The 27725-nt window shown below is 39.0% G+C and overlaps 1 protein-coding gene and 1 long non-coding RNA gene across 9 annotated transcripts in view; one reads left to right on the top strand and one right to left on the bottom strand.

The window, feature by feature from the left end:
* The window catches only part of LOC107196095, a 69171-nt gene that overhangs the window by 25687 nt on the left and 15759 nt on the right, over window positions 1-27725 (bottom strand). For 6 of the 8 annotated variants that reach the window (XR_001517416.2, XR_003048058.1, XR_003048059.1 and 3 more), the window contains exon 4: window positions 17025-17177. This is a non-coding gene — a long non-coding RNA (uncharacterized LOC107196095). Of the gene's footprint in view, window positions 1-1546; window positions 4100-17024; window positions 17178-27725 lie in introns of those variants that run through there. The other 2 variants (XR_003048056.1, XR_003048061.1) reach the window with 2 other exon arrangements.
* On the top strand, window positions 3626-27691 carry MYOZ2 (myozenin 2). The gene is made up of 6 exons (XM_006917739.3): window positions 3626-3703; window positions 4247-4335; window positions 17061-17230; window positions 20707-20836; window positions 23544-23727; window positions 27265-27691. Exons 2-6 carry the CDS (start codon window positions 4260-4262, stop codon window positions 27497-27499), a joined length of 795 nt encoding a protein of 264 aa, XP_006917801.1. The 5' UTR covers window positions 3626-3703; window positions 4247-4259; the 3' UTR covers window positions 27500-27691.

A 27725-nucleotide genomic window follows, 5' to 3' on the forward strand; every position in this document is an offset into this window, starting at 1 on the left:
CAGCTGGGCTGCCGTCAAGGCGAATGCAGAGGGCTTTCTGCACAAACCGAAACCCATGTGTCCACAGACAGCCTCTCCAGCTGTGAGCTGTACACACTGTCATCCTCAGAGTCGCTCCTCCCAGGGCTGGCACCATGTCGGGGGCCCGGAAGGCTGGCAAAGAGTGGACTGTCCCCTCAGAGCTGTCATTCGCCAGTGGCTGGGCAGCTGCCCTGCTGGGTCTGTGTGCATCGGTCTGGGACTCAGCCTCGTTAACGGTCACAGGCAGTCAGTCCCCACATCTAAGGTCCCCCGGATCCTGCCCGAATCTCTAACTGCCCAAGGCCACCAAATACAGACCGAAAAGGGGACAAGGAGCAACACAGAATTAAAAACCAGTGCTTGCTCAGCAAGACCGGCAAGGCCCTGTTTCTTCCTTGGCTGAGGGCTCGTGTGCACCGCCGGCCAGACAAGGAGGCCTTTCATGGGTCCTCGCAGAGTGGAATTTTGTTAGGTGGTATACTGGGAGTAAGAGCCACCTCATTTAAGCTTCTTTCTCCTTCAGCAAGTGGTAAAGGGGCTGCAAATGCACTGCGGCAGCCCCAGCACTGGGGACAGTTTGGCTGCAGGGCCATTGGAAGCTCTGCCCCACACTTCCTCCTCACCAGCCTCCCAGGGCACCGCGTCCTACCATCAGAATCGCACTTAGTGGCCTCTGGGAAAAGACCTGTCTTTGTCTTTAGTGCCAATCAATTTAAAATACGTAGGGCCTCAAGGGGCATATAGAGTACGACTCTGCCTAGCTCGGGTTAGGGAGACGCCTCGAGGGCCAGACTGACTAGTACACAGTGGGCTCCGAGTCCCCGAGTCCCCGGGGCAGCAGACACCCTTTCTTAGAGCTGTGTGCTTGCGTGGGCGGGGGCAGGCCTGGGGCTTGTGGATGGGTGGTGGGGGCTTCAGACAAAGGGAGATGGCCATATGACAAATTTGAAGGAAGTTTAATCTAGAGCTAGATCTCTGTGCAGATGAATCAGAAATATATTACCTGTGACTTGATTTAAAATCGAAATGCAGTGGTTTTCAGAATGCACCAACTGAAGATGCTTTATAATCGCCATTTACAGTTCTCATTAAAATTTAGCCTTTGTGTCCTAAAGCACCTGGATAGCACACACTGTCCAAAAACAGTATCAGGGATTTGTTCTTTCTTTTTTCCAGAATAGTAACTCAGAAACCAGAGTGCTATCAGAGATATGTATAAAAAAGACAAAACAATTTTAAGTGTAGTTGAAAAACAAACAAAAACAAGTAAGTTATATTTTTAAAACACTTAAAATATCTCCTTTCATTTTGGAAACCAAAATTACCCATATAACAATTACTGTCTGCAGAGGACACCTGTCAACCTTTTCAAGCCGAACTGTACGTAACACAAAATTGGAAACAGGAGGTGACCAAATGGGAAAACCAGGGCTTTCCGAAAACGTTATTTTTTACCAAATAATAGTTAATTGTTCTAAGGTTCTAAATCCTTTCATACTGCAAGAATAATAGTAAAAAGAAAAGGTTCATATTTATTAAAGTTTTATTGTGTCAGAAATTTCTAAAATTATTACAGGTTAAATGTCCATGACACTATGTGGTAGAAACTGTAATCTCCGTTTTATAGACAAGAAAACTAAGAGTATATGAGACTTGACTAATGGCACACCACAGTGAATGTCAAAGCCAGGGATATAAAGACCACTGAAGGATCTGGAGAGAGAATTTAAATTTGTTGGCTTTGGCAAAATGGTTTCTCTCTGGCATCTAATTAATATCTTCAATGCGAACATTTGCTTAGAAGCAACTGCAGTAAGTTAGCTAAAACCTACCACCTACTGCTGTGAACTAATGATCCTACGATCAGACACCGAAATGTACAGACTATCCTATTTTAATCTCACACAAAACAACTCATAAGTGCCACCATCTTCTCACATTCGAGTTACCGTTCATTTATTACAACCCTATTTCCCCCCAAGTATTTGATGTAACTGGAAGAGAATTCCAAACTCATGCCAAACTTTGAATGCCTTTTACAATTAATTTCCAACCCACTCATTTATTCAATGAATACTGAGTGCTGTCATATACGAGACACAATTCTCGCTGCCGAAGATGTAGACAAAGCCCAAGCCCTTATGGAGTTTATATTTTAGTAGGAAAAACAGATATCCGACAGATAGATGGATAGATAATGTTAATATGTTCCTGTGGCAAAAACTAAGAGTTGTCATCCAGGAACCACTTGTCACCTCTGTCAGTAAGCTAATCTCGGAATCTTAGCTGGGCTCATGGCCGTGCAGAACGCAGTCGACGTTTCCCAACCTCTCTTGAGCTATGCATGGCTATCTGACTAAGATCTGGCCCAAAGGACATAAGCAAGAGAGGTCTGAGCAATATCAGGACACGTTCTGAGCGAGAGACAGTGCGTCTTCCTCATTGTTATTTTTTTTCCTGTTGACTGAAATGTGGACACGCTGACCAGAACTGGAGGGGCCATTTCGGCTCAAGGGGTCTGCATTTTAGGGACAAGGGAACAAAACATTAGAAGGTGACTGAGCCCCTGATGTCATGTCAATCATGCCAATCCTAGATTATTTATCTCTGGACTAAGCTTGTGTGTGGGAAAAACTCACTTTTATCTTTTTAAAATTTCTGGGTTTTTAAAGTTTTCTGTCACTCCCACTTGATTTTAATCTCAATACAAAAATATAAAGAACCGTGAAACAGAGGAAGGGGCCAGAGAGTGGCTCCATGGGACGCTTTAGACAGGATGGCTGGGGAACGACGCTGTGAAGAACAACGGTTGAGCGGAGTCTTGCAGGCACTCGATGAAGTGCCACGTGGGTAGGGGACAGCGTGGTCACAGAAGTAGGGAATCGCAAAAGCGAAGCCCAGAAATGCGAGCAGGCGTCTGTGTCCGAGCACCGGCAAGGAGGCCGCGTGCCGACCGCCCGGATCTACCAACCGCCATTCTGCCAGGCAGGAACCCTGGACTCCGGAGCCCGCGGAGATGGGTCAGCTGCGTAGGCACCGTTCTCCACAGGGTGTCCTCACAAAGCGGGACCGGGCTCTGAGTCATGGCCTCGTGGCGGCCCCGCTTCGCCGTGCGAATTCTGCCCATTTTCCCGAGCCTGGCGAGACCTCATTCCCACTTACACTCCGCTGCGGTGCCTTCTTTCTCCTCGAAACCTTTAGATATTACTATTTATGCTTTTAATTGTCAAAATGTATCATTGTGTTCCGATTCACGCGTGTGTGTCTTGCCACCTCTATTAAGATGTAGTCTAAGAGCCACATTTTAAAAAGTTTTTAAAATCCCTTCTGGCTACCATGTCTTCAGACGGAAGGTGCTCCAGAGAAAATTTCTGTGCGGCCGTTCAACCATCTCACAAGCTAGAAACACAATGGCGAGAACCTAATCTTCCTCTGCTCCTCTCTTTCGCCAGGAAGATATGAGTAGCTGAAGCATGTGGTGCTATATATAGCCAGCTGATGTCAGCTGGATGCCAGTCTCTTCAGAGAGGCTCAGTCCCCGGTTTGAGTCAGGGCTGGGGACCATGCCGTCCTGGGCTCAAGGATAAAAACCATCAGGCCCAAGTGCCATCCCTACTCCATCTCTAGTCTCTCCTCCACGAATTGGGATTCATCCTGCTGGAAAGCGCAGCCTACGAGCAAGGTGAGCATATTGTTTCCTAAAATGTTCTATTAGTCAGTTGTCCAAGGAGGTGCAGAGTTGTGACTCACAAATGGGTATTCTTCGCTTTAAAGGACAGCTGTTGATGCCAATTTTAAAACGCCACCACAGAGTTCTGGTTTAATCTGGTGTTCCTTCTTCATTCTTACAGTTTGCTGGAATTGATGTATTGTGATGCTGGTACAAGTGCAGGCCAGTAAGGAACAATGACAGATTAATAAACTGGAAAAGAGAGCGGAGGGGGAAGGAGGCCAGCTCTTTTGTTGGGTCTCATTGCCTGATCACTGTACTGCTGTGTAGATAAGGCTGGGCCTGAAACTCTTGAGTATCACCCTCTCTTCACGGTGACGCTGTCTGTCAATGAATAATAGGCTGTCACTAGACAAGGAATGCATATTAGAGCTTTCAGTAGAAAGCAATAATAAATTCTTCATAAAAAGCAAAGATGCTCTCTTTCAAAAGGATGACTATGAAACACTCCACAAGAGTTTGTCACACTGCTCCAATAACGTTTATTTTTTACAGGGAACAAAAAACCATGCTATCACATAATACCATGGTGAAGCAGAGAAAACAGCAAGCTTCAGCCATCATGAAGGAAATCCATGGAAATGGTATCAATAAAAACTCTTTGTAGCAATAATATAGCTGGGCACTAATGTAGATACTTCCTGATGTAATTATTTACCATTCTATAGTGCACCTCCTTTAAATTCCTGCTTTCTGTCATAACAGACCTGGGGCTCTAGGGGGTGTAGAAAAGCCTGTGGTCACTAACCCTTTTGTAGTCATCCTTTCTCATTCAGAAGCTATTTTCAGATGAACAACTGCTCTACAGGAATGAGGCGATCTGACAGCTGATGTGCATTCTGCCTGGCTTGCCCGCCACATTATATGTTAATACCTTTCTCCATTCCCCATTCCTCTTTTTTTTTTTTTTTGGACAGGTCTCATATTTGTCTTCATTGTTCATCCCACACAGTCTATCTTGATTTATCTTATCTTATATTACATATATCATTTAAAGTATGTTCTATCATCCTTTTTTTTTTCACTAAAGCTGTTAAGTTGGAATTCATAGTCACTATGAGTTTCTTTAACCCTGAACTCAGTTTTCATAGTTAGTAATTAATTACCAAGGTGTTTTGTGTGGCGATCTACTTTTATTTATAATTTCTAGGAAAATATAAAGTTCTTGTTGTCTCAAAGCACATGATTCAAAAAATTTTTAATATAAATTAGATATAAGATAATATTCTACTAGCTCTTTCTTTCAAGTGCTACCAAATAACTCTAGAAAGCAATACATTCCATTTGGATTGTTATAAAGGAAATTCAACTTTGTTCATGAGAAAGGATAGCATCTCTTTTAAAAGTGAATAAGTAGAACATCCAGACCGTTTAAGGGCTGGCTCGAGCCATTCCAGGTGTCTGTGGCGTTTTCAGGAAGCCTCCCTCCATGATGCCCTTCATTGACAAGGAACGTAACCTTTCACCTAAACAATACTGAGGCCCAGGCAGCAGGGGACAGAAGAGTGCAGTGTTTTCACACTTCACCCTCCCTAAAGAAAGCAGAGCAGAACCAACTGAAGATTGTTTTAGACGCTCCCCATACAGTGCAGTCATATCTGAAAAGTCCTGTTGCTAAGTTTACTTTTCATTTCCTTCAATACAATATCAGCATACTGGGCTGAACTGAGTTCCCACGTTTTATTGTGATGTCAAATTAGCTTGGAATAAAGAGAATAATTCTGAATCAGATTCCAGAACTGCAATAAATCCAAAGTTCCAACATACATGCTGCTTTAAAATTTTTGTTTCTCTGTATTTCTTGCTTCGGATAGTTTATTTGAAATTATTTTTATAGTTTCCTTGATCAATAAGGCAAAAATCAGATGATCATTTGAGTTCGATACTAAATAATTTACCTTAAAATTAGACTTCAGATGTGATTATTTTCTCATTGCATCGTAATCATAAATCTATTGATCCTCTTAATGAAATCCCAGTTTAAATCATGTGTTGGATTCTACTCAATGTCAGTCTGGACACAGACTTACAAGAATATCTTTCTCTTTCTTGTATATAACATAACTTTTGTGATTATGAAATATAAAAAAAAAATACAATTATATCTCAAGGAGAATAACTACTCTCTCACCAGTGGCAGGTCCAGTCCATGAGCAGTCTGGTGAAGCCCTCCCTCCCAAGTCACGGGTAGATGTCCTGCCCCCGTAAGTGGAGTCACACGCTCTGTCTTTGTCTGAAGCTCACATATTCCAGATAACACAGGGATAATCACAGGCTCTTTCTTAACTCGTCTCAGATAAAATAGCAGTAGTACTTTATGAACCAGCTTAAATAATTCCCCTCTCTTATTTCCTCTGACATCTTGTACGGAACTCTGCTATCTGCATAGGACGGGGGATTTCGAGACCTGGAGCTAGGAGAGTTGTTATCATTTTTTCTAAGGATGAGAAATGAGACCTGGACTGCAGAGAAACCTCTTTGGGTATAATCCTCCAAACTTTCAAACACTTCAGAGCAGTAAAAATCTGGATGATTTAAGATAAAGCATGCAACTCTTTCAATCTTAATGATAAAACTAAATCAATCAAATTTGGACTGGATTGTCCTTTATAAAAATGAACAGAGAATGTTTCAAAGCCCTTCTCCTACCTCCTTCCCATATGCTTCAGGATTTTTTTTTTTTTTGGTAGTATTATAATTCATATATTTTTTTGTATCACTTTTCAAAAGCATTTAGCCTAGAGAACAGAAAGTCACAATGAGCTGGTTGAATCAGCTGTCTTCTAAACATGGGCCGGAGTTCAGTCCAGCTTTTGCGGTGGGAGAGAGACCACAGCTGGGGAGCCTTTGAGACCAATCAGCAAGAAAAGATAAGAATCCAGAAAGGAGAGTTTTACAACAGAGTATTTGTCCCATCCGAAAAAGAAATCACCTCCAAGAACTACTGAAAAATTCTATCCATACAGACTAAATATACAGAGCTGGACAGAATGAGTAAAAATGTGGGGGCCTCCCAGCCTCTGCTAACTACATCCCAACTGTCACTCATCGCAGACCCATTCTTTCTGGTGTCACATTATGTACCAGAAGCAACTATGCAACACTCCCCACAAACAATTAATAAGAACTATCTGCTGGAACTAGGCTGTATACTTGCGAGTGAGCACCCTGGCCGTTATCATGTTCATCATCAGTATCAGAAGCAGAGCTGAGGTGGAAGCTGTCCTGTGATACAATAGCTCACTGTTTACAAACAAGTATCAGAACCATGTTGCTACCCAACAAGTGCTAAACCACAAAAATATTTTGCCATTATCTGTGCATGAATGAATTAGTTGTGGGGTTAGGACAGATGGCTTCTCATAGTCCCATGCCCCCAGCCCTGTGCTGTTTTCCTGAACCTACAAATGTTCTCCAGTGTCAACCACCTTCCTCTCTCACTCAGTAGCTAATTTAGACTAGAATGCTAAAGGATAGACGAAGGCACAGGGAAGGATAACAGGGCAGGGAGCGATGAGCGGATAGAGACAGAGGAGGATAGAGACGGGAACAGCATGGGAGAAGGGGGGGTGCTCTAGAACGACTGGCCTCTGTCCAGAAACCGAGGGAAAGGAACAGGAACTAAAACGCCCATGGGAGAACTGGGAGTCTGACGCCTGGCCTTAGGCACAGGTGCTGCGGGTGGTTCAGAAAAGCCTCAGGGGTAAGGGAGGCCGCTATCCCATAAGGCTGCTTCTGTACCCCGTTTCCTCGCCTGGGCTCTGCAAGGGCTTTTTCTGTATGTCTTTTCCCCCACCCCTCATGACTGGTGCATGGCTTTTCCCAGCACACAGAAGAAGACTAGGCAGACTGGTTTCAGGAAGAGTTTAGCATTGTGACAACAGGAAGCCCAGGTTCTAAACGGAGGGCTGTTGTTGATAAGGTACTGGGAACCCTGGGGTCCAGATCAGACACCAGGTTCCTCATCTGAAAATGAGGAGGTTGGATTTGCTGACACATCTAATTCTCCAATCCCAGGATTCTAATTTCCTGAACTGGGTGCTGAAGTCACACGTCAGTGTGTGTCAGTTTCTCTGCCAGTAACAAAGGCAATGATAATACTGACATAAATTGCAAGGGCTCTTTGAAGAGTATAAATCTCGAATTCCAGTTGAAAGATTATGTGAAGACCCCTCTGACTTTTCCTGTGTATGCGTATCTTAAAATGCAATTAATGAATTCATCAATATCAAAATGAGGACACCAGGAGGGCCTTAAATACCACAGATCAAACATAAAAAACTTGACAAATAACCGAATCCGATGCTTTAGTGTCAAAGTTTGAAGTAGAGTATAAATCTCAAATTCCAGTTGAAAGATTATGTGAAGACCCCTCTGACTTTTCCTGTGTATGCGTATCTTAAAATGCAATTAATGAATTCATCAATATCAAAATGAGGACACCAGGAGGGCCTTAAATACCACAGATCAAACATAAAAAACTTGACAAATAACCGAATCCGATGCTTTAGTGTCAAAGTTTGTTAGTTTTCTTTGGTTTAAAATTTCACATTAGCATTCTCATAACCCTAAGAAAAAGCAGGCTTTATTTTGAAAACTGAGCGCAGTAATATCTTGTGAATACATAGATTTTCTGAGGATGCCACAGATTGCTAAACCTCTAATAAGGCTCTCCAGAAAATCAGCAGCAGAGAACTAGGCTGAATTCTAGTTTCATCAAAGTTGAATTACAGCTTTGAATTCTAACTATCCCATCCCATCATCCTAGTGTTTGTTATTTTTCTCACTCACATATGCTCTAGATGTACAAGCTATAAACAGTACTAGATTATTCTGCTTGTGTGATTCAATACATTGGTAATCTCATTTGTTAAATGTTTATAGATTTATACAGCTTAAATGGTTAATATTTTAATTAACAGTAAATTTTCAAAGTTCATAAAATAGTCTTAGAGCTCAAATCAAAGCGAAGAGATACGAAAGAGGAAAACGAAAAAATTCCAAATGGGTTTCAATATTAGTTTTTTAATATGCAGAAAATTATTATTAAGCTTTTTATCAATTGTATTCTTTTCAGGAATTATTCAAAGTCATAGTCTGGACTATTATCTTTGACATACATGTTGCATTATGTGGCAACGTATTTTTCATGGGCCACTGTTCCGTCCACACAAGCCCAGTCTGCAGACAGGCAGCGGAAGCAGAGAAACCCTCTTGGGGTCCTCCAGGCACCTAAGTAAATGACAGGAGCACCCCAAAGCAAGTCAGTTTTAGTTAACTCCCCTGCAGTGGTTTCGCCTAGCCTACCAGAATGGCAGCTGCCAGTGAATCATGGAGAAACAGTTTTAAAAGATCCTTTGTCTTACTGTAATTATTTGTATGTGGGTGTGTTCATGAACTGTGAATTAGATCCGCTGATCAAAATTCCAAATTAAAAATACAGAACTACCTGTGTGCACATAAATCTTGGTTGACTTCGTTTCAGAATGCTAACCTATGAAATAAATGTGAAAAAAAAAAGTTCCTTTGGGAGGAATTTAAGTCCAGCGTCTGCTCAAATGACTACACATTGAAATAAGGTTTGAAAAAGGAAATGATCACATTTTCGACTGTTGATCATAACTGATCACAATTTCAATAATTGATTACTGATATTCTCCCAATGAAACCTGATTCTCCATTTGGTCTCCAGTATTCATAGCAATGTGGCTCCACAGGATGAAAAGTGAAAGAAAAGTATGCTCAAAAATGGAAATATTTGAACTTTTCTTTGTAAGACTTAAAATCTTAATTTAATGACAAAAATATTGTACAGTTGAGGATACTGAGAAAGAATATTGGTAACAATTATTTAATATCTTTAATAGATTAAAAGTGGTGGTTTTTTGTGGAAATTATGTTACATGGTGATTTTTTTTTATAATTAAATATTTATTCAAAGATAATCATCGATTTCCTTGAAATTGTAGCAAAATATAATAGATGAAGTCCCATGAACTCTGAAGAATAAACGGGAAATTGTGGATCACTAAAAATGACATCAAGAGGAAAGTATGCCTAGCAACATTATTTTCATAGATGATCTAATGCCACAAAGACAACCTTGTAATCCATCAGGTCAAGGACATGTATCCTGAATAAGTTATATCACTTATCAGGCATCCAGATTAAACACGCACACAGTCAGGACTGTGCACAGGGCTCCGCAACGAAGGCAGGGACCAGATGAACTTGGACGTTCTTCACTGTGAAAGTTAAGTGAGGAGAGTGTTCATACGTTAGATTCCCCAGGCACAGACGGTCTGAACTCCTGCTCCAGTTACACCACAAATTTAACTACTGGAAGGGAAGGGAAGGGAGGAAAACCTAGGGGAATTCAGCTCACATCTTCTGTTGTTTGTCTGTGCAAAATATAATGACTTAAGATGTGCCTGTGTCTACTAGTATGCCAGTAAGTATTTAACTACTGGTTCTTTGTGTGTGTGTGTGTGTGTGTGTGAGAAATGCCTTAGTTTGTAGAGTCTGTCAGTTTCTGTGTTATAAATACTCCCACCATAGCCAATTTCAAGCTACCATCAAAGAGGCACTGCACGCGGAGTTGGGAAGAGATGTGCGGTAACACATGACATAGTATTCCACCAAACAGATACCCTAGATATAAATAAGGATATTAAAAAAAAGAGCAGAAATAGTAAAAAGTAGTAAAAGATTTAGAAGCGATACTTTGAGTATTTATAACTTTGTTTTTAAATATCATTTATCTAATTTTAAAGTCTATATTATTTAATTTTAATAATGGTTGTGTTCACTGGTTGCGGCTCACAGAATTCCTGAAAATGTACCCACCGACTCAAAATTTTGAGTGTGTAGCCTTTACAGACTGGCTTCTTTCACTTAGCGATACACACTTAAAGCTCATTCCTATCTTTTCACGGCTTGACAGCTCTTAGTTAAACTTATTATTTTGAGATAATTGTAGTTTCACATGCAATTTTAAGAAACAATGCAGAGCCACCCCATGTGCCTTCCCCCAGTCCCCACCGATGACAGCATCTTGCAAAACAAGAGTACACCACCACCACCAGAACGCTGGCACCGAGACAGTCAAGAGACTCCTGCCGCCCACTAATCTGCTCACACACACACGTATATACACACACATGTACTTGTTTCATTTCAAGAATGCTATATAAATGGAATTGTACCATACATAACCTTTCGGGATTGGCTTTTTTCACTCAGTGTAATTCCCTGGAGATATGTCCAGGAGTTGCACATTTCAAGAGTCTGCTCCTTTATCTTGCTGAGTATCATGATATACACGGGCCACAGTGTTTTTAACCATTTATCTATTGAAGTACATCTGCGTTGTTTCTGTTTTTATTATTATTATTAAGAATAAAGCTTCTATGAACATTTGTACATAGGTAACTATGTAAGTTTTCGTTTAACTGGGATAAATGCCCAGTATTACTGGGAGTTCTATGTTCATTTTTTAACAGAACCTACTAAATTATTTTCCAAAGTGGCTGTACCATTTTACATTCCAACAGCAATATATGAGTGGTTCAGTATCTCCACACCCTCCCCAGCATAAGGTGCTATCATTATTTCTCATTGTAATCATTCTAATAAGTGTATAGTAATATCTCATCGTGGTTTTAATTTGCATTCCCTAGTGGATGTTGAATATCTTTTCATATGCTTATTTACCATCTGTGTATCTTCTTTGGTGAAATGTCTCTTTGTGTCTTTTGCCTATGCTGTAATTGGATTGTCTGCTTTTGTACTGGTAAGTTTTGAGACTTCTTTATATATTTTAGCCCACTGTCAAATGTCTGTTTTGCAAATATTAATTCTCAGTTTGTAGCTTGTCTGTTTATCCTCTTATCAGAACCTTTCTCAAAGCAAAAGTTTTTAATTTTGATGGAGTCCAATTTATCAGTTTTTCCTTTAGTGGACTGTGCTTTTGGTGTCAACTTTAACAACACTTTGCCCAACCCTAAACCCAAAGGTATAGTATAGTCATGTGATTTTTCTTCTTCAGCCTGTTAATTTGGTAAATTACATCAACTGACTTTTGAATATCGAACAGCCTTGTTATCTCCAGGATAAATTCCACTTGCTCATGGTGTAGAATTCCTTTTACACATTGTTGAATTTCATTTACAAATATTTTTCTAAGGATTTCTGCTTCTGTATGCATGAGGAACATTGGTCTGTAACTTTCTTTTCTTGCGTTGTCCTTGTCTGGTTTTGGTATTGGGGTAGTACTAGCTTAATAATGAATTGGGAAGCAGTCTCTCTTCTTTGTTTTCAAGCAGAGATTAGGTAGCATTAGTGTTAATCCTTCCTTTAATGTTCAGTAGAATTCTCCAGTGAAACCACCTAGCTCTAAAGATTTCTTCTTTGGGACATTTTAAAGTTACAAATTCAATTGCCTTATAGTTATAGGATTATTAGATTATTCACTTCGTATTGGACGAGATGGTAATTTGTGCTTTTCAAGGAAATGTTCGGTTTTTCCTAAGTTTTCATATTTATGTGAATTTATGTGTAGTTTGTAGTATTCTATTATCCATTTGCCATCTGCTGTGTCTGTAGTGATAACCTGTTTTGTTCCTAATATTGGTAATTTGTGTCTCCTATATTTTTTCTGGGTCAGTAGAGCTAGAGGTTTCTCAATTTTATTGATCTTTTCAAAAACCAGCTCTATGTTCAATTGATTTTCTCTATTGTTCTTCTGCTTCGGGTTAATGTGGCTCTTATTTTTCTAGGTGTTGAGGTAGAAGCTCGCATCGTTGGTTTGAGACTCTTCCTCGTTCTTTAATGTGTGCATTTAATGCTATAAATGTTCCTCTCGCACTGCATTAAAAGTGTCCCGTACATTTTGATACGCTCTACTTTCATTTTCATTCAGCTCAATGAACTTTTTATTTCCCTTAAGACTTCTTCTTTGACGTAGGGATTATTTAGATGTATGTTGTTTAGTTTCCAAATGTTTGGAGATTTCCCCGTTATCTTTCGGTTATGATTTCTAGTGTGATTCCATTGTGATCAGAGATCATACTCTGTGTAATTTCAATCTTTTTTAAAGCTGCTGAGGTTTACCTTATGGCCTGGGATATGCTCTGCATGGGTGTATGTGACATGGACCCTTGAACAGAATGAACATTCTGTCGTTGCACGGCATAGTCTATAAACGTTCTATAAATCAGATCACGCTGGTGGATAGTATTGAGTTCTTTTATATCCTGGCTGATTTTCCGTCTGTTCTATCACTTGTTGAGAGAAAGATGTTAAAGTCACCAACTATAACTGTACATTCGTCTAATTCTCCTTTTAATTCTACCTGTTTTTGCTCCATTTCAGCTGTTTTTGGTACATGTGTACTTAGGATTTCTAGGTTATCTTCAGAGATAGATTGACATTTTAATCGTGATATAATGTCCTCTGTCTCTGGTAATTTTCTTTGATCTGAAGTCCACTTTATCTGATATTAATATCAGATACTACTGTGCTTTCCACTGATTAATTTTGCTTGATGTCTATTTTCCAGCCTGATACTTTCAACTTGCCTATTTTGCTATATTTGAAGTGAGTTTCTTGTAGGCAGCATATAGCTGGGTCAATTTTATTTTAATATGATTGGCTACTTTCTGTCCTTTAATTGTTGTTTTTACAGGATTTATATTTAATGTAATTACTGATGTGTTAGAGTTTAAGTCTACCACTTTATTTTTTGTTTTCTGTTTGTTGTTTCTGTTTTCTGTTTTCTTTTTCTAATTTTCCTATGGGATTACTTGATGTTTTTTAGAATTCCATTTTTATTTGTCTAGCGTTCTCAAGTATATCTGCATAGCTTTTAGTCGTTGGTTTAGGTATGTATGCATAACTCTATGTATGCATCATTTATCAAAGTCTAGTGATGTCATCAGTTCAAGCAAGGTTAAGAAACCTCACCTACCTCATGTTCCTTTAGCCTCCTGTTTATAATTGTCTGACATATTTTTACATACATTTATAATTTAAATTATAAATGTTATAAATGTAATTATATCAGACAGTGTTATATTTTTTCTCTTCTGTTATCAAACAATTTAGAAAACTTAAGAAGGGAAGAAACACTTATTGTATTTGTCCACCTTTTTCCTTACTGTATTCTTCCCTTGTTTTTGATGTTCTGGGTTCCTTCTTTTAGTGTTTCCTTTCTGTTTAAAGAACTTCCTTTAGCGATTTGCTAGGTCTGAATGTCTGTGATCTCCCAAAATTCATACATTGAAACCTTAATGCCCCGAGTGATGGTATTAGGAGGTGAGGCCTTTGGGAGATGGTTAGGTTGTCGGGTGGGGTCCTTGTGAATGAGATCAATGCCCTATGAAAGAGAACGTCGAGACCTGCTTTGTCCCTGAACCATGTGAAAACACGAAAAGTGAGCAGTCTGCCACCAGGAGGGCTTTCACAGAACCAACCACGCTGACCCCCAGATTTCAGACCCCTTTTCTCCAGAACTGCCACCAGACTTTGGTGTTTCATGACAGCTCCCCGAACCATTTCCTCAGGGTAGATCTACAGGAAACAAATTCTCCCAGCCTTCCTTCACCTGAAAGGTGTCTTAACTCCCGCTTCGTGCCTAATGGGTATTGTCACTGGATGGCAGATCCTGGGTGACAAGTCTTTTCTTTCGGCACTTTGTGCCACTTCCTTCTGGCCTTCGCGGTTTCTGATGAGTATACCTCTCTCCTTCTCAGTTTTTTTTCCACCCTATTGGTAAGTTGTCATCTTTCTCTGGCTGTTTTCAAAATTTTTTCTTTGTCTTTAGTTTTTATAAGTTCATGATATGTCTTATTGTAGACTTCTATAAGTTTATCCTCTTAGCTTCCTGAATTTGTAGGTTTAAGTCTCCTACCAAATTTGAGGTTTTCGGCCATTATTTCTCTGAGTACTTTTCCAGTGCCACCCTCCCCCTCTTCTTCCAGGGCTTCACTGACACAAATACTCTCTCTTTTGTTATGGTCCCGCGAATCCCCAAGGCTCTGTTCATGTTTCTCTTCAGTCTTTTTCCCTCTGTTGTTCTTACTGTATAATTCTCGTTGTTCTCTCATTTTAGATTCTTTCCTTTGTCTCCTCCATCCACCGAACTCGTTGAGTCCATCCACTGAACTTATTTTTGTTATTGTATTTTCAGTTCTAAAGTTTCCATTTGGTTCGTCTATTGTTTCCCTGACACAACTTTTTATTTCCTTGCTAAAGCTTTCTATTTTTTTTTCATTTGTTTCCAGAAGCTTTGTAATTGCTCTTTGAAACATTTTATTATGGCTGCTTTAAAATCTCTGTTAGATAATTTAATATCTTGGTCATCTCGGTGTTGGCATCTGTCTTTTTTCATTCAGTTTGAGATCTTTCTGGTCCTTGGTATAAGTAATTTTTTGTTTGAGCCTAACATGTTTCATGTTATGATCTGAGACTCTGGCTCCTATCTAAGCCTCTCTTTCATCGACCCTGTCCGACACTGCGTTAGCAGGGGGAGGATAGTGTCACCTTGTCGCTGCTAGGTAGAAAGGGAAGTCCTGGTTCCCCAGTTGGCCCCCGCTGAGACTTGAAGGGGGGTGCCTCTAAGTTACTGTTGAGAGGGAGTGGGAGTCCAGAATCCCCCCGTGGTCTCCACTTATTCTGTAAGGAGTGACTGGTCCCAGCTTCCTGGCTGGCCTCTCTGACCACCCCTGGGGGAATATTGGGGCACCTTATTACAGTCTCGAAAAGGTAAATTCTGGGCTCCCCACTGGGACTTTGACTTTCTGTGTGCAGTATTTGGCTGAAGTAGAGTGTCTATTGTTTAAAAGTTTTCTGCCTTGCTAGACTGCTCCTTTCCTGGTCTTTTGGCTAGAAAGAACAGACTTTTGCTGGAGTTTTTTTTGGGGGTCTGCACTTGTTGGTGTTTCTGGGTTGCTAGCACCTTCAGCTCCTCAAGGATAAATAAAATTAAAGAAAACCCGGAGAATTCACAACCATGTTGTTCCTTGGGTCCCTAGCTTGCTGAGTCATGTTTCAGTCTATGTTTGTTCTACGTATAAGGTCCAGGATTTTTAGTTATACACAGTAGAGGTATAGGGAAAAGTCTATCTACTCTATCTTCCTAGACGCAGAAGTCTACATATTACGTTTTTATAATTAGTGGAGCTCCTTTTCACGTAACTCCAAAACATTAAACAAATTGATTTTTTTCAAAGCAAAATGTAAACGAACATTAATAAGTAATTCTGTTGTTTTATTCCTAAACACCTCTCAAAGTCTAATTATTAGGATTAATTTATCACATCATCAAACAATGTTCTTCCAATCAATCAGAATAATTATTTATTTTACTAGTGCCCTAATTTTTCTTCCTCTGCCCTTAACAGCTGTTCACAGTGGAACTTGGTGGGTTATACAGAAATATACTCTTGATTAAAGGAGCAAGTGGAGGGGTTTCACCCACTTTAGATTTTAGAAAAGCACTTTAGTACTAAAAATAGAAAACAACGCTAATTTACTAAACATACACTGTATGTAAGGCACGGGGAACACAAAGACTGAAGCACAAAAAAAACCCCAAACATAAAACAGGGTCAAGTAATTGTGATTCAATGCTATGGGAATACAGAGAAGGCATGAATAATTATGAATAGTGATTTTAGAGGGATCCAGAACAATGGCACTTATGCTGGACTGGAAAGGATCTGTTACTTCAAGACATAGCACCTGCCTTCTTCATGCTGGGCTCCAGGGTGCCTGATGCAGAATGAATAGCATTTTGACAGAGACAGGGAAATAAGGTGGCATGGGTGGAAGGGTGGGTGTTCTAGGAACAGGAACAGCTCAAACCCGTACACAAAAATGTGGAGAGCAAAACAGAGCTTATAAAGACAATTATAAGCTGTGCTGTTTAAAAACTCACTAAGCAAAGGAAGAATAAATTCTCCTGGTAGTAATGACAACTTACTTTTCATTCACTCTTTCTATGTGCCAGGTACTGTGCTAAATGCTTTATATAAAGCATTTATTTAATCCTCGTATCAACCCTATGTGGTAGGTATTATTACTATTAGCCCATTTTAGAGATGAGGACATCGATGTTTAGAAAAAATAACATATCTGTGATCATAGGGTTAGAAAGTAGTGAAACCAGGATTCAACCCAAGGCACTCTGAGTAAAGAGACTGCATCTCAGTCACCACACTCGTGTACAGCAGGCAATAAATTACGGAATTTAGAAAAGTGATAAAATGCTTACCTTGGGATTTTCATGCACATGAATATCGTTTTCCAGTTGTAGATGGCATGGACCTGGGCAAAAAGGTCAGCATCCCCAGAGACATCATGTTGGAAGAACTATCCCATCTCAGTAATCGTGGTGCCCGACTATTTAAGATGCGGCAGAGAAGATCTGACAAATACACATTTGAAAATTTCCAGTATGAATCAAAAGCACAAATAAACGTATGTATAACTTGATCATGTGGGCAGCATTTCTAAATTTATACATATGACTAGATTCCCAAATGAGTATTCTACGTATTTTCTTTCCATTGATCCTGTTAAGACTTTTCTTTTTTTCATAACAATGGATAGTTTAGGTGGGTAAGCAAAATAAGTATCACGTTTGATTGATTATCTTTTTAGTTCAACAAAGACATGGAAAGCTTGCAGATTTGGCACTGAGGAACTGGCCTGAGCTGCTAAGAGGAGGTGAGGGAGGGGAGACTGGTGGCACTAAGAGCTTACACGGCCTTATCACCACTAGGTAAATGTTTGGGGTGGAAACACTTCCAAAGCACAGGGCGTTCCACCAATCAGTGGAAGCGTTTTACTGGCTGAACACATGTGCCCAATGAAATGTGCCAGGGACCACGGACTTGATCTCCTCTCACAGCACTAATCCCACAGCGTCAATGCTATGTTCATTTAGACCGCCAGTTACAGGGACTGTAGAGGGAGGCATTCATGACAGGACAACTAGCTCTGGGGACATGGCTTTAAAACTAAAACACCAGGCACAAAGAATCAAAAAGGAATAGTGTGTTGGTTCTAAATTTGAAGCGATGGTGCTACTACAACAAATATATTTTATTTACTGAGAGTTTCTTCCTATAGCTTTGAAAAGACTGTATGTTTACTTATGAATTTAAACCTGAAAACTTACCAGCTGCCATCACTAAGTTGTTTTGAATAGATAGCTCATTTCTTTACAGCAAACAGACTGATTTCACTAAGATCTTTTACCGTAATTACTAAACACCTTACAGAACATCCATATCCACAAACATTAAAATTTTATTAATTCCCAAATTTATATTTTCCTTGTTATGTTTCTGGGTAAATATTGAGAGAACATCTTAAATGTTTTTTCCACAATAATGAGCATCCTTCAACACCCATGAGTTGAATCTAGTTATAATTATAATTTAGATAGACATCCAATCTTACTCAAGTAGAGCATTTATATCTATGAGAAATGATTTTTCACTTGAAGTCTTGGATAAATGTAATGCTATGTTACCCTATAATTATCTCCAGTATCCTCTTATCAGGAAAAATCTGCTGCTAATACAGTATGAGCCCAAAATAATCCCTGTCTCAGCTGACGAGTCTGATTACATAATCATATTCTTTCGATAATGACAACAGAGAAGAAGCTTTAAAGAATAACATAAATTAGGTAGCTTATGGGAATTCTTTGAAAAGTTCTCTGCAAGTCCAAACATCTGAATGAACGAATAATGCCAGTTTTCATAACTTACACTTACATCTGTAAGAATACAGATTTAATACTGTGCTAGAGGAAGGTAAAATGAGGTTAAAATGTCCTTATGAACACAACATATCCTCTCATCACTAGTATTTCAAATTATTGACAATGATCTTATATATCTTTAGTCAAATTTTTTGATTATACAGAAAATGTGTAAGAATGTGTTGATAATTTTTCAGTATTCCTAGAAAACTGAGCACTAAATAAATTAGTCCAAAACATACATATTGAAATAAACAAATGCTAATAAATAACTCAGAGCAATAAACAATAGTAATGCATGCAATGAAGTCACATGTCGTTAAATTACATAACATACTCTCAAGTCTGATGACAGTCACTCTCTCTTTAAAAATGAGGAAGGTAGCATCTGAGGAAATGTACTGATTTGACTTAGGCAACACAATGAAGAAGACTGAAAGCCAGCTCTCAAAATTCTAGAGTTCCTGACACCGACACCTATCGTGGTGTAATGAAGGGAGCTCTGGCCTGGAGCCCAGAGACCAGGGCTTGGTCCTGGCTTTCCCACGAGTCGTGTGATATAAAGTTAATGTAGAGGTTTCTTTGCCCTGCTGCCCTGCGTTCTCATCTATAAAATAAGGGAATGGATGCAGATGTTCTCTGAGGTGCCTTTGGCTTTGATGGTGTGTGTTCTCCGGCCTTGCTTCTGGGGGACAGGGAGCCACATTACATGATGGTACGCTTGCTTTATCAGGGCTCTAGCCTGCAACCTGGAGCAAGCACTGTTAATACGACAGGAATTTAAAAAATAATATTAGGTTCAGGTCTATTCCCATTCATTTATTTATACTTTTGGCAAATATTTAGTGAATTCCTACTATGTTCTAGATACTACACTAGAAGCTCAAAGATAAACGAATATAGCCTTATCTAGTGATGGAGAGACAAAAACAACATTAAAAGGTAGCAACTATTTACTTGTAATCTAGTTCTTAAATCATCTGTGTAACATTTATATCACATCAAACTAATTGAATAAATTTTCTGAAATGAGTTTTTGCTGCTTCCTTTGAGCTACAGATGTTGTCAAAATAATTATTTAACTTATACTTATATATTCATTTTATAACAATGTTCAGGACATCATTAGATGAAAATATAAACCAGCTCCCTGGTAATCAATGCCATTTGTTCAAATATTAAGTATCATTTTAAAAACAGAAAAAAATAAGTGCAGATTTGAGCCTACTTTCCTTCCCAGAATTTCAAGACACACAAGCCTTAAATGACATAAAGAATAACAATAGGAAATGTGCATTCTTAAAAAAAAAAAAATGAAGATATAGTGCTTGCTACACAAGCCAATCTCGAAGCTCTAGTTCATGAACTGATCAACTTCTTACACAAAAAGGCAGAAAAAAGAAATGGGTGAAGAAAATAAGCACTTAAGGGAAAATAAAACAGAAGAGCGATTCATGATAATATATATATTTTTTAAATAACTTAAATATATGTATTTTAATAACTTTTACTATGTATTTGGCACAAATTATAGAACACACTTTTGAAAACTCTCTTATTTCTATTGATATTTCACAGAAATCACGTTAAACACATCATACATGTGCTTAAAACGTATATGTTTATAACCTATAAGATACAGCTTTAGTTTTATTTTACTTATAGTCAACTTAACTGAAATAAAACAAAACATAGTTTCATTTTTCTTTCCAACTTTTCCTAAAAGGAATCACACATGACAGAACTCTATAACTTAAAGCTTATGTCATAATTAAAATAAGTCATGACCTAACTATGATAAGACTTTGTATACTTAACAGTGGAGGTACTGGTCGTCTCCTGCTAATTAATGACTAATTAGAAAGAGTTGATTTTCCTGCTCATCATTAGTCTCCAGGAAGAAGTCTATACAGATGGTCAGTATTAGAATTCATAAATTAATGCAGGTAGAATGATTTGTAAGTTTCGGTGAAATTCATTTCATGGACACATTTCAGAAACTTAGAAAAAGTTCAATAGCTAAACCAATGGCCATGTAAGTCATTAAGGCCCTATGAAACGATGAAGTGACATTGTATTTAAATTCTAAATATACAAATGTAAGCTTGCACATATGATATTTCCTGTTTGTGTGTCTAATATTTCTGAGTTTTCAGCAGAGTTTATTTTTGATCAAATACAGCACAGTCTTGCCATGCAAAATGGGAAACTGGATGCAAGTCACCTGGAAGGCAGTTCACAGCAAGCCCCCTTCACTCCTCCCAACACCCCAGATCCACGAAGTCCCCCAAACCCAGAAAACATTGCACCAGGTAACTCATCACCTTATAAACGGAATAATAAAATTGCTATGCACTTAAATATATGACTCAAGTCATTTGGCTCCTTCAATAAATGGTATCTAAATGATACAGTTTGTTTCATGTGGGTAAGGTCAAGATCAAGGTACAGATTTTGACCGAAAGGAGTCATGTAAAACATTTACAGTGGTCTTATTATATCCTTTCAGATTGTCCACTGTATTATTGGCAATCACCTGTTATATTAAAAATTAAGTCATCTGTACTTATATTTAAATTCTATTTGTATGGGAGGGTAAATTTATGAAGTGCTAATGATATATTTGTCTTCCTTAATTTTACAATAAGTCCATGATATATTTCTTATAATCCTCATTTACACATTAAGAAATGAGGTTACAAATGGCTATGAGTCAATAGTAATTAATCAAGAATTAAATCCAGGTCTGGTACCCAATTTACAGTTATGTGATCGTTATGCTTATGTGTGAAGACAAACTAGGAAAAAATACACAAAAATAAAATAATTGTGTTATGGTAATGGAATTTCAAGAATCTTTAAAAAGATAAAATTTAAAATTTTCTAGTTTCTATATGGCTGACCTCTGATCAACTTTAGGAAAGGAGTCAGAAACAAAATGTGGCAGTAATGAAAACGGAGTTAGGTGTGTCGTACAGCAATGGCGACCCTGCTTTCCTGGGGAGAGGGGCGTGGCCACAGAGAAGCAGCATCCTCAAGTTAAGGCTTGAGATGGGAATTGGCAGGTGACAAGAACTGCAGAGAGCAGGCTCCGGGAACAAATGGAACAAGTAGGCACGGGGGACACAAGCAGCTTCAAGTAGATCTACAGAGTTCTGGAGAATAAAACGTAAGAGGAAATGTCAGGTGAGGCTGGACAGGCTGGTAGGCACATGTGTGTCATGCTGAGTAGCTTACATTTTTGTCCTGGGAGCTGTGATAGCACTGAGGAAGGAAGTGAGTGACAAGATCGAGTTTTCTAGGTGAAAGGTCTTGGGGTTGGGGGAGGAGGTGCAGCAGTGTGAGGGGTGCCTGGGAGAGGGGCTGAGAGCTAAAGGATTAGTGAAGGCTGTAGTCCAAGCCCAGGCAGAAGGACAGTTGTCATGGAAATGAGGAGGACACAAGGAATTTTCTAGAGCAAGGTTTCCCAATATTTTCTATGAAAATCACTTACATAAGATTTGTAAGCCATACCCGAGACTTAGTGAAGCCAAATTTCTGGATAGAAAAGCCCATTTCCAACATTTTAAATAGGTACCTAACCTAAGGCAAGTCAGAAACATGAAGTCTGAGGGGCACTATTTCAGAAACCCTCAAAAAGCATAGTTGGTGAAACTCGGTGACTTCCTGTGGGAATGAGGGGAATTTGGGATAAGAGTTCTTTCTGTCTTGGGCGTCTGAGGGCAGAGTGACAATATTTGCTAAGATGAGCAATACAGGAAAAGCAGCAGGGTGTATTAGAAAACAGCTGTGCCTAGGTGTGCACAGGACATCAACTGTGCCAGGGGAATATTCTTTCGGACAAACGTGGTAGGTGGTGGAAGAGAAAGGCCTGGGGATCAAAAATTGAAACTCGGAATCATCAAGATGTAGGTCACAATTAAAGCCATGGGTAGAAATGGAATTTTCTAGGTAGAAAGTATAGCGTAAGTAAAGAGCTTGAGTGAATGGCAAGCTGAGCAAAGAAGCCGACTAAGAGACTCCTCTGAGATGCTGGAGACGATTGCAAGAACATTAAATTACTACAAACAAAAAACCTCCTAGAAGTGAATTGTTAAGATCTTTTGAAGGAGATAAACATTTTAGTGTAAAAAAACAAAAGGAAACAAAACATTTCAGACGGGAAGGAGCCCAGGGGGACGCACAAGGAGGAGCAATCCAACGGTGACAGAATCGCAGGAAGGACACAGCTGGGTAGGGTCGTCATCCTGTAGATGGCTGTGTGTCGGACCTCTGAAGATGCCACTGGATGCATGTGAAAATGGTTTGACGTTTCTGCCAGGAATTTGTGTGACTTTTAAATGGCACTTACAGAAAATTCTAGCTCTTGTGAGAAGAGTAAGCTGCGGAGTTGAGACCAGACGCAGGAAAGCTAGTTAGGTTAGAAATCTTCAGGAACAAGGCGGACACGGGACGGACACACCGCGCCTGACTGAGGCAGTGGGAACGAAGCACCTCACCGTCTGAGGCGTCGCAGTCTGGGACGGCCCAGCACTCTAAGACAGACGACACCCGAACACCACCTCTACCCATCAGCTCTGAGACGAGGTGGGGTTTGTCTTTGCTGCTGCTGCTTCCCCAGAGCCCAGGCCGACTAGGACACTCAATACACATTTTTAAATTTAATGCTTTAGTTGTGATATATGGAGCCTATATAAATATCATAATGGGCATAATTTTTAAAAATAAAATGAATAGTTTCACTGAACAAATATATACTAAAATAGTCAAGGAAGAAATAATTGTATGATATGGTAAAATTAAACATTAAGCAAAGTGGTTTCTTTTGAAAATTCCGTAAGTTTAAAAAGGCTTAAAAATGTCTAATACTTTCAGACTACTCTTTTCTGAGAGATCATGAAAAGAATATGTTCTTCATAAATTTATCCTGCATGAAATTAAACATGGTTAAATATTAGGTGGAGTTTTGTAATTCTCAGGCACTCCTAGTTTACTTATTCTTGCTATGTTTTTCCAAAGGATATTCTGGGCCACTGAAGGAAATTCCTCCTGAAAGATTCAACACCACAGCTGTCCCTAAGTACTACCAATCGCCCTGGGAACAGGCCATTAGCGGTGACCCCGAACTCTTGGAGGCTTTATACCCTAAACTCTTCAAGCCTGAAGGAAAGGCAGAACTGCCTGATTACAGGAGCTTTAACAGGTAATTCAGTTCTCCTGGGTGACTGGTGGCGTGTAATACCATGGTTTTATATCACGGTACAGAGAACGGAATCCTCTGATACAAAAGAATGTTTTTCTTTTAAGAAGAGACTCAAAATATCAATACAGAATGACTCCTAAGTCTAGGCAAAGATTCACTTTTGTAGTCTTGCTAATATGCCAAAACTCAGTTTTTTTTAGTATAAAAATGAAGGAAATGATTCAGAAACCATCACTATTATAATATCGATTATCTTCCACATTTAAAAAATGTTTTAATAATTTCTCAAAGTTTTGATATTAGTTTATCTGTTGTTTTAAATGATAACGCTGTTCAAGAATTTCAGAAATAATTCACATATAGGAACATGAGAACCACGGTGTAATTCTAGGTTCCAATTTATATATTTTTAAGCCAGATTAAAGGTAATTATAGGGTTTATGGCTCAAGACGCCAGCACAAGTACAAACCCAAACTCATGCTACCAAAAATATTGACAAATAATATCTGCTTTTTAGTTTTCACAATGGACATTTATTATTCCCTGTTATCCATTTTTAAAATAATTTCCATGGGGTTTTAAATATCTTTTATTAGTCATCCATTCTTTGATCACTTGATTTTCATTTTAGAGTAAAATATCTCCAGTATGCTGTCTCAGAACTACAAAAATGTAGACCTGGTGTTCAGGCTGCTTAGTGACTATTTGCCTAAAAATTAATAAATTAAGCAGTAAATCCTTGGTTTACACAAGAATACCACAAAAGCTGCATTAAAATAGTGATCATGTTTAATACTTTTACATTAATGTACTATGAAACTTTTAGTTTTCACACACTACTACAGTAATAATATTAGTATTACATCTATTATGAGTGGTACGTCTACTAGTACTTCATCTAATACTTTTAGCATTATTAGTAGTAATGCTGAGTCTTAGAACTACATCTATTCTCTAATACACCTATGGCATAAACAAGGTATACCGCAGAATTTAAGAAGGGGTTGAATTGTGGCAGAGAAGGGAGGCTGGAGGCCCACTCTAATCAACGATATTCCCAAAGTCCTTTGTGAAGAGTAAAATGGTATTATTAGGTGGCCCCGCAGTATCACACATAATTATCGGATATTGCTGATGAAGCATGAGAGGGAGAGATGCAGTCTAGCATTCAGCAGGGGTAATGACCAGATGGGAGTTGGCGCCCAGTGGTCCCTAGGTTGACGTAACTTTGCATTTGACTATATTTAACTATTATACTATATTCAAATAATACTCTATTAAACCCATGTAACGTGAGGAAAATTAAGCTAGGAGCAGGGTTTCCAGCTCTGCTTTAGAAAGCTGTATGTTTGACTATGTCACTTAACCTCTCTTTGTACTAATTTCCTCATCTGTAAAATAAGTTCTATGATTATATGGTTAAGTACCTTTAAAAATATTACATATGTGAGGTATTTAGTAGAATAATTTATTTTAATTCCTACACAATTGTTTTACATTGTTCTTTACATTATAATCAGTAATTATCACGGGTGTATTATATATCCAGCACTATTAATTTGTACAAATGCAATCCCATTACGTATCAATAAAAATAAACAAGAAACCATCTATTAACTGTGATTCTGTGTAGAATGGGCTTATTATTCACTGTGTAGCTGAAAAAGTGTAAAAATCATTTTAAGTCAGATCTATGTTGGAAGAATGTATGTTATGGATGGTATAGGAATACATGGTTATCTCTCAGCAGAATGTTCCAAACCTTTTACTGGAAACTTTTGCTTCACTAAGTTTAACTAAAACTTGAAACTATTTTCAGAAGTCTTAAATATCTTACCAGTAGTCTCTCACCTTGAATGCTTAACATTTCTGTTCATGGGCTTTCTTTACTTTGTGTGCCGAGGGCAACAAAAATTCAAATAAACAGGATGTAGGCTCAAAGGTGCCAAAGAAAAGAACATTCTGCTTTCCAAACAGCAATCTCTCACTGGATCAGTGGTAGGAGGTAGGAGATGGGTGATGGGACCGAAGGGAATGTTTTCATTAACAAGAGAAGAAAACGACCCACAAATTGGGAGGGAAAAACAGCACAGAACCGGACAAAAAGGGAATAAAGAATGTACTAAATGCCAAACCCAAATGTTGAATTTCGACAGCAGAGAAACATTTCCTCTTTGATTTAATTCAGTAAAAATTACGTTAATGAGTAAAATCCATTTTGGGAATTCATAAACACAAGATTAAGTGATCAAATTCAGCCTAAGTCTAGAAACGTCCGAGTCTAGCCTGTTGTCCCCATACACCCTTAAACTCCCAGGGCTGGACATGTGTGGCCTGGGCAAGGGCACAGCCCCACCCAGAAGGGCCACGCCTGGTTAAATGCTTTGCTCTCTGTTTTGAAATTCTTAACCATTTTTTAAACAAGGGCCCTGAGTTTTCGTTGTGCACTGAGCCCTACACACCACGGGGCTGGTTCCCAGGCTCTAAGCTTAAGAAGCGTTTCCTGACCCACCAGGCAGATTGGTGCTTTATGCCCTAAGCTCCTCTGCATTCTGGATCTTGTTCCCTTAGAGTAACTACCGTATTCCACAGTGCGCTGTTCCTTCTCTCACGTTGCACTCTTTACTTCTCTGTGAGCTCACTGAAGTTAAGATCCACTACAGTCCTTTCAGCTTCGAATTCCTGGCACATAGTAGTGTCTAGATGTGCTTAGATCAGTTATTTGCTGTAAGAATAAATGGATGAGTCAAAAAATGAACAAATTAATTGTACGCAATGGTAAGTTTCTAAAATGAAAAAATATTGTCTTGGACATCCTGGACATCCAAGAATAAGAAGTTTTATTTACGAACTGAATCAAATTTGAGTCAAAGACTCTTCGATTCACATTAACAGGGGCCCAGGGTGATTCCTGTACTGATACAGTTTGAGGAGCACTTAAAACAGCGGCCAGTGCACAGCATCCGGTCCCTACCTCCTAGCTCTCACTATTGCTTTGCCTTCTGAAGTTTAATAATCACTAAGTGCCTGAATGATAATTGAAGTTCCTGATTAAGTTCTGAGATTAATGATCATCTAAGCACTCTGTCATAAGCCCTGAATGACTGACAGAAGACAATCAATGCTATAGGAATTTGGCTTAGGAAGGGGGTACGGGCTGGGAAAGCTGGCGGGATGTTAGAACTTAGAGGTGGAGTGAGGGCAGGGAGGAAATATCTTAAGCAGGGGAAGTACTGTTAGCGAAGGCACAGGCGAACAATTTTTATGATGATCTCACGGTTCAATGACTAGATTAGTTTAATCCCAAACTAAGAGTACATACAAAGGGACTTTACACTAACTTGTTATCAAACATCCGTTTTGTCATAAAGGCATGGTCCTTAAACGAAAATGCCTGTCTCAGAGGTCAAAGACTGAAAACCCTACTAAGACTATAGCATAACATGCCTGTAAAGTCATGAATTAAGTTTTTTTATTTTCTAGCAAATAAATTAGAAAATCAGTTAATATATTCTTTTTCTTTTCATTTCCCACAGAGTTGCCACCCCATTTGGAGGTTTTGAAAAAGCATCAAAAATGGTTAAATTCTCGGTTCCAGATTTTGAGCTTCTACTTCTCAGAGATTCCAGGTTCATGGCTTTTTCCAACCCTCTCTCTGGCAGACGGTCCTTTAATAGGACCCCGAAGGGATGGATGTCTGAGAATGTTCCCATAGTAATTACGACAGAACCTACGGAGGGTACCGCCGTGCCGGAATCAGAAGACTTATGAGAAGAAAGGAGCCTGTGCCACAAACGCCTCTGAACACAAATGCTGCTGTTTCATCAGTCCACTGATCCGCCAGGCCGCTCACACTCTTATTAGCGGCGATCATTTAATAGCGATTTAGCAAGTTTCCTTTGATGGCATTTATTTTTGATCTCAGATCGAATACTAATAAACAACTCAGAATCTTGTTTTAAAGACTTTTAACTCACTTGTCTTTATTCATAATTTT

This window comes from Pteropus alecto, unplaced genomic scaffold, assembly GCF_000325575.1.
Source record: "Pteropus alecto unplaced genomic scaffold, ASM32557v1 scaffold17, whole genome shotgun sequence".
Classification (NCBI taxonomy): domain Eukaryota; kingdom Metazoa; phylum Chordata; class Mammalia; order Chiroptera; family Pteropodidae; genus Pteropus; species Pteropus alecto.